This window comes from Dendrobates tinctorius, unplaced genomic scaffold (genome assembly GCF_039654945.1).
Source record: "Dendrobates tinctorius isolate UK_male_01 unplaced genomic scaffold, ASM3965494v1 ptg000314l, whole genome shotgun sequence".
Classification (NCBI taxonomy): Eukaryota; Metazoa; Chordata; class Amphibia; order Anura; family Dendrobatidae; genus Dendrobates; species Dendrobates tinctorius.
Window position 1 is genome coordinate 45,165 of NW_027361981.1, and position 13,485 is coordinate 58,649.

Genomic DNA, 13,485 nt, shown 5'->3' on the forward strand with positions numbered 1-13,485 from the left:
CTGAACTGAAAGCCCAGCTGCACTTACAAATTATCTTGCATCCTTGGCTTTCAGTCATAGAGGTGCGGCTTCAGTCACCGCTTGGTACATTGTATCGGGTTGTGCTTACAGTCGCTGCTCACTATGTACTTGCAGAGCCGGCTGTCAGTCACTGCCGGAGGGCGGTAACAGCCGCTGCTCACTATATAATGAGCAGTGACTGAAGCCGCGCAACCACGCCTCTGTGACTGAAACCCCAAGGCTGCTGGAAGGAATAAAGTTAATTTTCTCTCAGCAGCGGGGCTATCAGTACGGCAGCCGCACATTTTCAGAACGCTATTAACCTGCAGGATAACCCCATATCTGCGGGTTGTTAGTGTTTTTTGACATGACAGGTTACCTTTAACTATGCCAGTTTTCATTTGCAACGGCTGAACTTATTTTTCTACTGATTAATGACTGCATAATAGCATATTTGGCAGGTATCGCAACTAGTTTTATTAAAAGTCTGCTACCTGAACCTATGGTCAAGTCATGGTTTTAGCTAGACACAAACAGTAATGGTGTTGTCTTGGTGAAGGGGTTGGTACCTTTCTTTTAAAGTTTATAAACTGCCCAAAACTTGTGAGCGTTCATAAGCAATCACATGTACACCTACACTGTGTTCCAAATTATTATGCAAAAACTATTTCCTCATATTTTCTCTAAATTACCTATATGAATTGCAGTCATTGTTATTTTCCAGTCATCTAATACTCTAGTATAATTGCAATGTTTTTGAACAAACTGCCTATGAAAACAGTATATTTTTAAAAATAAGAAACACTCAGTTTTCAACCTTTTTATTTTGAACAAAAAAATGGTCAATTGTGAAATTATAAGCATTATCAGCTTATTACAAAATGAAATCAAACAGTTTTCAAGTCAAAACTTTTATTCTCGGTGATGTTACATTTGCACATAGGACCCCTTGTTCGAAAGAAGCTTCTGAACTCACTCGTCCATTGAATTTGTCAGTTTTTGGATGGTTTGTGCTTCAGTTGTTTTGCATGTGGACAGAATACCCTCCCAGAGCTGTTGCTTAGATGTGAACTGCTCTCCCGCCATCATAGACACACCTTTTGATGATGCTCCAGAGGTTCTCAGTGGGGTTGAGGTCAGGGGAAGATGGTGGCCACACCATAAGTTTGTCCTCTTTTATGCCCATAGCAGCCAGAGATACAGATGTGTTAATGCACCGTCTCATGCTGCAAATATCATGCATGAAAATGATCTTGCTGCGGAAAGCACGGTTCTTCCTCTTGAACCATGGCAGGAAGTGCTGTTTTAGAAACTCCACATAGATTATGGAGTTCATCTTTACCCCTTCAGGGATCCTAAAGGGGCCGACAATCTCTCTCCCCATGATTCCAGCCCAAAACATTACTCCACCTCCTCCTTGTTGGCGCCTTAGCCGTGTTTTCATGGGGTGACCATCAACCAGCCATCCTCCACTCCATCCATCTGGACCATCGAGCGTTGCACGGCACTCATCGGTGAACAAAACAATTTGGAAGTCAGTCTTCATGTATCGTTTGGCCCACTGGAGCCGTTTCTGCTTGTGTGCAGTTTATAGAGGTGGTTGACAGGATGGCTTACGCACAGCTGCAAACCTCTGAAGGACCCTGCATCTTGTTGTTCGGGGGACGTTGGAGGCACCAGCAGCTTCAAAAACTTGTCTGCTGCTATGACAAGGCATTTTTGCAGCTGCTCTTTTAACCTGACGCAATTGCCTGTTGGAAAGAGTCCTCAATTTTTCCTTATCAGCACGCACACGTGTGTGCTGGGAATCAGCTACATACTTCTTGATTGTGCGATGATCACGATGAAGTGTCTTGGCAATGTTGATTGTAGTCATGCCTCGACCTAAATACTCCACAATTTGTTGCTTCTCAGCAGCCGACACATCCTTTTTCTTTCCCATTTTGGCCAAAAATGTAGGCTGCTTAATAATGTGGAACAGCCTTCTTAAGTAGTCTTGCCTTTATTTGGACACACCTGCCAAACTAATTTGCACAGGTAACTGCAATGGCTTTCAGTGATATAAAGAGCCCTGACACACATCACCAACAATGAGTTTAAATGACAAACAAAAAAATTCTAACCTTATCACTCCAAATCTCTTTTTGCATAATAATTTGGAACACAGTTTATTACTTCACCGTAATTTTAACTTCAACTTTGCAAACCCTCTAAAATGGGTGGTCATTTAATTTTCCCGAGGGGCCACATGAGAGACCATGACTGTTGTGGAGGAGAATACAATAAGACTGATATTAATTCTGCTCAATGCTAATATTAATAACATATTAATTATAATAATTATTTTCTACTATCACTTAATATTGAACAGAATAAAGTATACTGACATCCCCTATATACTGTATGAGCCCACAAACCACCCCTATATACAGTTTGAGCCCCCGCATAGCCTCTTTATATACAGCATGAGCCCCACATGGCCTCCTATTAAATACAAGCAAACATCCCATACACATATGGAAAAAACAAACAAACACATACTTGCCTTGCTCCGATTCCCCGACGCTCTGCTCCGGTCTCTGGTGCACTGACTCTCCACACACCAGACGCGCTGTAAAGACGTCATTGTGTCTGCTCTCTCACACACTGAATGGTGGAAGAAGCAGCTTGTGGTCCCTTCTCCAAAAATGCAATCACTGCTGACTACATCCTGGGGATGCTGATAGCGGTAACATCGGGAAGCGGGCAGACAGACCGGGCTAGGGTATGACCCCAGGCTTCAGACCCTAAAATGATTTACAACCCTAGACCAGGAAACAAATATATACTTGTCGCATCCCTTCAGTTCCAGACTCCGGTGTACGCAATGTACAAATGCTAGCGAGAGTCAGGTCCTTGTGTGACAGATCTGGTGGTTGCTCCGCTCCTGACAACAGACCAGGTGTCATGGAGAAGCTGAAGGAGGCGCGGTCTATACCCCCTGTGTATCTAACAGCAGGTTTATGAGCGCCAGCTGGTGGCCCCTTTCTAAATATGTCTTGTGGCATGTCAGATATATAATATACTGTAATCACTAGTGGCTTTTTTTATTCCACAAATGTGCATATAGGTTTATTCTGATTGTGTGGTTACTTACATTTATTTACTTAGACAAACAGAAACCGTGAAAAGAAGCCCACCTCCTCTCCAGCATCTAAGAAAAGTCCGGCAAAGTCTGAGAAACCTGCAGGTACCAAAGGATTGCAAGGAAAACCATTGAGTAATCCTATTGACATGTATTGGGGGATATTGGGTGGAAAGTGTGACTACTGTTGGAATGAATTGTGGTTTCGCTAATGGGGACTGATCAGATCCAGCAGTAAGTGCCACTGTCTCTTAATATTACTATAATAAAACACATTAGGAGGAGGTAATGATCTCCGGACACCTCAAGAAGGATCGTAAATGTGGCAATGAAGTTACCCATTCACAGTGTTAGTTGGTGGAGCCTCTAATCCTGGGATAATGATCAGCCCAGGCAGTGATGACCACATGCTACTCTTTAGCCCCCGGGCTTTTTGCCTGCTCTGTTATTCTTTATTCTTGTCCTATACATAAATAGCTTCTTACATATATTGAATGCAGTTAATACATAGGAAAATATCTGAGAAATTAATGGAAAACTTTTACTTAGCAGTTTCACCTTTGTATCGAATATTGTGTAGGTACAGTTAATGTGTACAGTCAGTAATGTCCACATTTTCTACTTTATTAAATTAGTTCGTCCCCATTAAAGCCATATTAATGTTCCCAATAAAAGCTACAGCACATGGCCATTGTATTATACAGGATTGCTTTAGTAAAAATGAATACGTCCCCGTTTTACTACTTTTTCAGACTTTCAGATTGATTTCTAGTGTTTGCAATTATGAACATGCTTAAAGGGACGTTCTAGTTTGTTACCTTCTGTCGGAATATAATTGTTTACTCACTTTTATATATCGCCATTAATTCCTCAGCGCTTCACACACCTTATCGGCACTGTCCCCATTGGGGCTCACAGTCTAGATTGCCTATTAGTATGTTTTTGTAGTTTGGGAGGAAACTGAAGGAAACCCCCACAAACATGGGGAGAACATACAAACTCCTTGCAGAAGTTGTTCTCAGTGGGAAATGAACCCAGTACCCAAGCACTGCAAATCAACAGTGCTAACCACCAAGTCATCATGCTGCCCACGCGGATGGTTGTGTAATTACATTATAAGGAACTTAAAGGGGGTGTCCCCTTTTAGAAAATCTTGTTTCACATTTGCAATTTGTTCATAAAAATACAAACTCGCAATTCCGGTGGATTTGGTGTTACTACTGGTGTCCAGTATTGGCTGCGGCGCTGAGGTCACATCAACAACACGGCAGCAAAACTGTGAGTTTAGTGGAGTTGAGCTCACTGGCTGGCTGCTGTGCTGTCAACGTGTAGTCAGCCCCACATACCCGATATTGGGAACAGCGCCAGAGATGGTGAGCAAAGCTCTATTTGTATTTTTTATGTCCCAGATTTTCTGAAAGCGGATAAAAGTAGACACCACTGTCCGAAGAGATCTGGGAATGAGAATTGAAGGGGTCCATCTTGTGTTTACTAAATACCTTTTTACTTTTTTAGCCAGGACAATGAGTCAGTCAGAGGCAACAGCAAAGAAAGAAAAGGATATAGAAGAGGAGACCAAAACGACTTCACGTTCACAGTCTGAAAGTTCATCTTCAACCATAGACAAGACTTCTCCAGTGAAGAGCAGCTCTAAGCTAGCGCTAATGAAAAAGAAATCTGAGGCTCTACACAAAGAGGAGATATCCAGCCCCGGGACTAGCAGAGTTATATCTCCAAAGAAGGAAACCATCACTCCTGTCAAAACATCTAAAATATCTGAGGTATGAATTTTACACGATTAAAGCGAACCTTTCTTCAGGATTTCACAAACTACAGGCACTGTCAGGTTGGCAATGTTAAACTGATTAAAATGATACCTGGGGTGAAGAAATCCATCTTGTGGTTCTTGTGTAATCAGTATTAGAAGTTTTCAGTTAATGAGATGCTTGTGCTCTCGGCGGGACTGTAGTAAGAGACTTATCTTCCTGCTTTAAGCCAGAGAAACCAAGGAAAATGAAAATAACTTGCACTCAACTTCTAGTATTCATGAGATTGGAGAAGAATTTTATTTAGGCAGTCTGCAAAAACGTTTCGGCCAACAACCTGGCCTTCGTCAGTCCAACTGCTTAAGATAATTAGGTAAGGCGGTAGTGTAGTAAAGGATGTGTCAATTCCTTTTGTGAGGACTGTGATGGTGAGCCATCCAGCTCACTATTAAGGTGAGGTTCTATGTAATAGTCTCATATAAAGAAGTATCCAATTCACTGTTTAGGCAAAAAAAATCTTTACTTATAATGGAGTTGTCTGTATGATATGCCCATGGAAAGCCAAAATCCTGTTATATGCAAGAGTGTAGAAAGTAGTACAGCTGGCTTGTTATAGCAATGAGCACTCTAGACAGGAAGATAAGGTGAGTATATGGAACTAAGTATTTGAATGGATACTGGCAGGGGATGCTTTTACTTGCTCACTTCTTTTACATGGGTCTGTCAATACAGCAGGTCCTATTTAGGCGCTGGTGTGTAGGGATCCAGACGTGGTTTCCACCACTAGTCACGTTGCTGGATCCCTACACACCAGCGCCTAAATAGGACCTGCTGTATTGACAGACCCATGTAAAAGAAGTGAGCAAGTAAAAGCATCCCCTGCCAGTATCCATTCAAATACTTAGTTCCATATACTCACCTTATCTTCCTGTCTAGAGTGCTCATTGCTATAACAAGCCAGCTGTACTACTTTCTACACTCTTGCATATAATAGGATTTTGGCTTTCCATGGGCATATCATACAGGCAACTCCATTATGAGTAAAGATTTTTTTTTGCCTAAACAGTGAATTGGATACTTCTTTATATGAGACTATTACATAGAACCTCACCTTAATAGTGAGCTGGATGGCTCACCATCACAGTCCTCACAAAAGGAATTGACACATCCTTTACTACACTACTGCCTTACCTAATTATCTTAAGCAGTCGGACTGACGAAGGCCAGGTTGTTGGCCGAAACGTTTTTGCAGACTGCCTAGATAAAATTCTTCTCCAATCTCATGAATACTAGAAGTTGAGTGCCAAGTTATTTTCATTATCACTTCTTGGTTTGGGTAACCTACTTGTGCACCCTGCAGCAGTGCCACGCTATACTTCACAAGAGAAACCAAGGAAAGACCTGCCCACGAGCATATCATTAACTAAAAACTTCTGACACTGATTACACAAGAACTACAAGATGGATATCTTCACCCCGGGTATCATTTTAATCAGTTTAACACTGCCAACCTGACAGTGTCTGTAATTTGCTTATTAAAGGGAACCTGTCAGAAGGAGTTTACTAAGTCACTTGTGGCTGCTTATTGGCAATGCCTGGTCAGCTAAAGAAATTACAAAGAGGTTTTTGTATAAAGGACTGTTAAGCCATCCAGATAAAACCACCTTGAACGTCAAGGTAAATAGTAAAGGGGTTGTCCCAACTTAGTAAGGTTACAGGAGATCACTTGCTGATCATTGGGGGTCTTCACTTTTGAGCCTCCAGTGGGGCTCTGAAGTTACCCATTTAAGTGGCGCAAATGCCTTGAATGGTGACGCTGCTCGATTTATGACCTTAAGATTGCTGAAGGTAGCCAAGTGCAGTGCAGTCCGATGAGCACTGTGTGGAACGATGGCGTGCATGCACGACCATTGCCTCATTCAAGCAGGACAGGTCTTGAGACTACTAGAGGGCCCAAGGGTGGGACCCACAGCATGTTGTCACTTTTTTATCCTAATCTGATAACTTCAGCTCTCAAGTAGTATATAATCTTTTCTATTTCAACAAAGCCAACAAGTTGCTGAGAAAATTAAAAAAATAATCAAGTGACAGCATTTTCATTTGTGTCAATCAATGACATCATTACAAAAAGTAAAAAAAAAAAAATAATAATCTTGGCTGTCATTGTACTATCCGAGTTATAGTTACACTGCACCTCTGCTTAGGGACCAGATTACTTGAATACAGAAAATTCATATAGTTTTCAAAATTAATCTTTTAAATTGAAAGTTTTCTTTGTTGCACAGTCCAGTCCTGAAGACTCTGAGAAGAAGCGAGGTAATTATACCGCATATAGGAATTACTTGAATCGAGAAGGCCCTAAAGCTCTTGGTTCCAAGGAGATTCCCCAGGTAAGTGAGAGGCTCTGCCAATATAATGGCTTTCATGGAATAGCTGTCTGATATGTCCTAATTGTCTGATCCGTGGACTCCAGTCACCAAGACCCCTCTCCCAAATTAATCCTGATCCGTTATCTAGAGGAGAAGTGGAGGTTGACGTGCAGTATATCAGGAATATATAAACAGAAAAATGTGCTATCAGACCCTTTAAAGGGGCTGAGCTGGGAAGATCGGTGGGATGTGACTGCTTGGACATGTCATGTGCTGTTGGGAGACATAAAACCTAGAGAGAGCCCACAGCACCAAATTCAGGCAAATGAGGGTTTCACATTTGGTCCAGTGTGTCTCAATGTAACAAGAGGCTCTGGGGCAGAGAAAAAACACTTTAAAAAAAAAAAAGAAACATTAATTTCAGATGGTTTTCATTGTATATAGGCTTATTCTCCTACGCCTCATTGGGGGGACACAGACAGTAGGTGTTATGCTGCTTGCCACTAGGAGGACACTAAGTAAACACAGAAAAAAGTTAACTCCTCCCCTGCAGTATACACCCTCTTGCTGGCTGGGAATTCCCCAGTTCTTGCTTAGTGTCTGTAGGAGGCACTTGGGTCTGGCTTCAGACCCCACCCTTTTTATTTTATTTTTGAATTTTCTGTAAATTTTTATTTTTCAATTAACGGAGTGAAGGGGGCGACGGTTCCTTTCTACGGCCCGCTCTCCCCCGAACCAACAACAGGCAAGGACGCGGAGTATACCTCCCCGTACACTTTCCTTCGACAACTGGGGCTGATTCTTCTGGCGATGGTTAATTTACGGTCCTGGTACCTCTCACGGATACGAGGGTGAAACCTGCAGGCTCCCAGACAGCGCAGACGGAGCGAGCACCGAATTGGAGGTATGGGGTCGGGTCCTGGTCCCTGGGAGAAGCGCTGACCGAGTCTCAGCGGTGGCATACCGGCGACCCGTCACGGCCCCCCCGCTCCCGGCGCTCGCCGCGGGTAGGCCCAAAAATGTAGTCCCCGGCATTTCGGCCTACTAGGCCGCAATTTACATAGCGCCGCCCACTGTTAGCGCCGCCGCCCACGTCTTTGGCGCCTCTCGCTCTGTACGAGAGGCTCCCTGTTAGTCTCGAGGGCCATGTCCTTAACCCCCTCTCTGCTCCTCGGGCTCTGTGACGGCTGCAGGGGTGCACACACGGATGGACAACACCTGGTGACGCTACAGGGCCACTGATATTCCTCCCAGGGACACAGCGTCAGGACCGCGAGTAAGCTGCATCTGCTCTCAGAGAAAAGCTTAACCCCTTCGCTGCACATTCCCTGCAGCTGCAGCCCAGGCTCTGCTTGTAACCCTTTCACGGGCACTATGTCTTGTCATGATCTCAGTGCGGGTTGGACTCGTACACTTGGGGTTAATGTCTGGAACCAGTGCTGATGACTTGCACTTCTGGGGTTAAATGTTATGATCCCAGTGCAGGCTCTTGCCTGCACACCTGGGGCTTATTATTGTGGCCTCTCCCTGGTTCTGGGAAAGTTTTTTATAGCCTCAGGAAGCTCCTATCCACGTCAGTTATACTTTCGCCCTTGGCAGAGTGTGTTGACCCCGGAGTGTGTTTGTGCTGTGTTCTTGTTTGCCTGATACTTTGGTTACGACTCGGTCTGTTCTCTGGATACTGCTTGTTGGATTCTGCTTGGTACCTTCTATGTCTGTTTGGCTTTGACCGCTGCCTGGCCCCGACTATTTGTTCTGTCTCACACCTGGTACTTTATTGCTATCTCTGTGTATGACCTGGTTTGTCTGACTTGAGTATTCCTGTATACTGTTCTCCCGATCTCTGGCAACAGGACGCTAAGCCCCTCCCCTTACAGTCACATGACCGTAGGTCCTTCGCTGCTTGCTAAACTGCAGCGTCCCCAGGTCCTGTTCTGCCTGAACTGCCCAGCTGTATCATACCCCGGGCCCCTCTGCAGTGTGGGTGAGTCCTTGTCACGGTCTGTGGAGTCACTGACCAAGGTTATAGACTCCTCCGGGAATCCTCTTTAAGTCAGAACGCGTCTTTACCGCTCGAGGAGGGCGTTGGCGACGGCCGGGAACCGTCCGCCAGCAGGGGCCGTGTTCGTTCAAGGGCTCAGGTCTCTAGAAAGCGGACCCATGACGCGTCCCCTAGTCACGCTTGCGATTCAGCATCGGCGAGTTCTGTCTCTCGCTCTCCCTCTCCTAATGTTCGCAGAGAACATGTCTCTGAATTCGAGTCTGATATGTCAGTCCCTCAGAATTCCCCAAATGTCCATGAATCGCTTGATTCTCTGACGGACTCAGTCAACAAGTTTCTGACGTTGGACAAGGAGAATATTCCCGCTGCGGAATACGTCATCTCCTTTTAAGAAGAATAAACGTGTACGCAGGGTATTTGCCAGCCATCTGGAGTTGAAGGACATTGTCTAGAAACGTAGGAACCGACCACATAAGCGGTTCACAGGGCAAAAGCCTATCGAGGCTAAATACCCCTTTACTCCAGATCTAATGAAGGATTGGTTACAGTCCCCCTCGGTGGATCCTCCTGTATTGTGCCTTGCTCCTAAAATGCTTCGATCCGTTTCTGAGGGCTCTTCAGTCAGAAACCCCTCCGATTGTCAAATTGCCTACCTGCCAGTTCAGTTTTTGGAGCTTCAGGAGTGGCTTTTTTCCCATCTTTCGTGGCGACTTGAGTGGCCAAGGCAATGGCCACTTGGGCAGAAGTCTTAATTACTGCCTTCCAAAGTAGCAATCCTCCGGAGACAACCAGTGTCACCAAGCAGATAATTCACGCAGGGGATTTTGCAGTAGACGCCTCTTTAGATGCCGCTAACTGCGCTGCTAAGGCAACTGCTAATGCAGTCTCCATCAGAAGAGCCCTATGGCTACTCGACTGGCGGGCAAATTCCACCTCCAGAGACTTCTCTGCTGTATCAAACTGGTCGCCTGTTTGGACAATAAACTAGACCAGCTCATTTCTGACACTTCCGGGGGGAAGAGTAGCTTTCTTCCCCAACAAGGGGTTTCCCGGCCGTTTTCGGAATCAGCAGCCGACTCGTTTTTCGACCTTTTTCACAGCAGCTCTAGCTTGTGCTCCACAACCTTCTCTTCCGGATCCGGTCAGTCCCCGCGTAGAGACAGAGGTTCCCAGGTCTCTCACAGACCTAACCGCTCTTGGAAATCCAGGCTGACAGCATCTGGATCTAAGGAAGCAGATCCCATAGATTCTTTACTCAATGACTTGTGGTATCCGGCAGACACTGACAAAGTAGGCGGCCGTCTGCTGTCATTCAGTCACAGCCTTCCTTCGGGCCGTTCATGTGCCGCAAAGAGGACGGAGTCATCCTTCCGGTCCCTCAAGACGTATGGCTCAGCGTTTTTTTTATTCAAACCTTTCTTTGTGGTTCCAAAGAAGGAAGGAACAATGCAGTCCATACTAGACCTCAAGCTGTTAAATCAGTTTGTCAGAGTACGGCGATTCTGAATGGAATTCCTCCGATCGGGGTCACCTCCATTCAAGAGGGAGAGTCCCTATCATCCAGCAGTTCCTGCGTTTTGCAATTCGAGAAGAACACTTCTAGTTCGTTGCCTTACCCTTTGGTTTCGCCACCGCCCCCAGGGTCTGTACCAAGGCCATGGCGGCTGTCATGGCCATTTTCCATGCTCGGGGAGTGGTGGTACTGCCGTATCTGGACGACCTGATCAAGAGTCCATCCCTTCCAGACTGTGAGAAATCCGTGGATATCACAGTAAATACACTTTCTCGCCTGGGTCGGAAGATAAACTTCGAAAAGTCTTTCCCAACACCGATCCAGCAGATTTCCTTTTTGGAATTGATCTTGGACTCTTCCTGCAGGTTGGTCATTCTCACTCCAGAAAAGGCCCGAGCCTTACAACAGGCAGCGCAGACTCTTTCCCGACTGGTTTCTCACTCATAGAATCATAGAATCGTAGAGTTGGAAGGGACCTCCTGGGCCATCTGGTCCAACCCCCTGCTCAAAGCAGGATTCGCTAAATCATCCCAGTCAGATGTCTGTCCAGCCTCTGTTTGAAGACTCCATACGTTTTCAGCATGATAGTTCTCGGAAACATGGTGGCAGCGATGGGGGCGGTCCCATTCGCACAGTTCCATTTCTGCCCCTTTACAACATGCGTTGCTGTTAACTTGGGAAAAGAACCCGTTCTCCCTGGACCGCCGGTTCCTTCTGTCCCTGCGGGTCAGACAAGCCCCCAAGCGGGGGACACTGAAATCCTCCCTGAGTTAAGGGAAGTTCTTTCTCCCAGTACGATGGCCTGTTGTGACCATCGACGCCAGTCTCCTAGGCTGGTGTGCGGTTTTTTCTTCGTCACCACACGGCACAGGGTCATTGGTTAATTCGAGAGTCACGTGTCCCCATCAACATCTTGGACATTCGAGCGATCAAATTAGCTCTACTGAGTTTCCACCATTTCCTCGCCGGTCACCTCATCAAGATCCAATCCGACAACGCCACGGCTGTGGCGTATATCAACCGTCAGGGGGGTACTCGGAGCAGGATGGACATGCACATCCTCCATTGGGCCGAGACCAACCATTCGCCCATCTCAGCAATCCACACCCCGGGTGTGGACAATTAGGCGGTGTTTTTTTCTCTCAGTTGCCAAGGCCTTGCCTCAGGAGAGTTGTCTCTTCATCTGGAAGTTTTTTTCAGCAGATCTGCCATCGCTGGGGGACTCCGGATGTGGATCATATGGCCTAAAGACTAAACAACAGGGTTCCTAGATTCATAACCCGATCGCGCGATCCATGTGCCATCCGTGCGGATACCCTAGTTCTGCCGTGGCACCGGTTCCAGCTCCCGTGCATTCTTCCCTTGCTCCCGAGGGTCATCAAGAAAATTAGAGCAGAGGGAATACCAGTGATCCTCGTCGCGCCAGCCGTGGTATGCAGAACTAGTACAACTAGTCGCTGGCGTTCCCTGGCGACTTCCAGATCGCATGGATCTACTCTCACAGGGCCCGATTTACCACCAGAACTCCGGGTCCCTGTTTTTGATGGCGTGGCCGTTGAATCCTGGTTTTTAGCACTCTGTTTTTTCTCCCGATGTGATTTCCACCATCGTTAATGTTAGGAAGCCCGTGTCTATGCGCACTTATCTTGGGAAGAGCACCAGGGAGGTCAGTCCTGATCTGGCACACCCCAATAAGTTTGCTAAGTTGGCAGATGAAAGGAGTGTTAGTGCAGGAGTAGCACTGCTGCTGCAAGGCATGTCCTCTGAAAGCCGGAGGAGTGTCTGCTCCAGTAAGGGGGGAAATAGGAGAGCAGGGCAGGCCAGACAAGTTCTGGTAGTGGGAGACTCAATTATTAGGGGAACAGATAGTGCAATCTGTCACAAAGACAGGGATCATCGAACGGTGTGCTGCCTACCTGGCGCTCAAGTCTGACACATCGCTGATCGGGTTGACAGATTACTGGGAGGGGCTGGTGAGGATCCAGCGGTCATGGTGCACATTGGCACAAATGACAAAGTTAGAGATAGGTGGAAGGTCCTTAAAGATGATTTCAGGGAATTAGACTGTAAGCTTAAAGCAAGGACCTCCAAGGTGGTATTTTCGGAAATACTTCCTGTACCACGTGCCACGCCAGAGAGGCAACGGGAGATTAGGGAGGTTAATAAGTGGCTCAGGAATTGGTGTAGGAAGGAGTGGTTTGGATTCCTGCAGAACTGGGCCGACTTCTCAGTTGGATACAGGTTCTACGCTAGGGACGGGCTGCACCTCAATGGGGAGGGTGTAGCTGTGCTGGGGGAGAAAATGGCTAGAAGGTTGGATGAGTGTTTAAACTAGGGACGGGGGGGAGGGTATTCCTTTTATAGGAGGGGAAGACAGTGCAGATAGAGACCTGGGCACAAATAATGAAATTGGGGGTGGCATGGGGGGTGGGGTTAGAACAGTTAACAATTTAAGAAAGAATAGAGGTACAGAGAGATACATAAAGTGCATGTATACTAATGCCAGAAGCGTCGCCAACAAAATGGAGGAATTGGAGTTAATGTTGTTGGAACATAATTATGACATGGTGGGGTTATCTGAGACATGGCTGGACGAGAACCATGACTGGGCGGTTAATTTACAGGGCTATAGTCTGTTCAGAAATGACCGTACAAATAAACGAGGGGGAGGCGTGTGTTTATATGTAAAATCATCCTTAAAGCCCATCCTT

The 13,485-nt window shown here is 46.1% G+C and overlaps 1 protein-coding gene across 1 annotated transcript in view; it reads left to right on the forward strand.

The window, feature by feature from the left end:
• RFC1 (replication factor C subunit 1) overlaps positions 1-13,485 on the forward strand; it is a gene marked incomplete at its 5' end in the record, with an annotated part of 88,751 nt that overhangs the window by 33,117 nt on the left and 42,149 nt on the right. Inside the window, 3 exons of the mRNA XM_073561076.1 lie at positions 3,151-3,229; positions 4,640-4,905; positions 7,176-7,280. Of these exons, the coding sequence (XP_073417177.1) occupies positions 3,151-3,229; positions 4,640-4,905; positions 7,176-7,280 (450 nt within the window). The remainder of the gene's footprint in view (positions 1-3,150; positions 3,230-4,639; positions 4,906-7,175; positions 7,281-13,485) is intronic.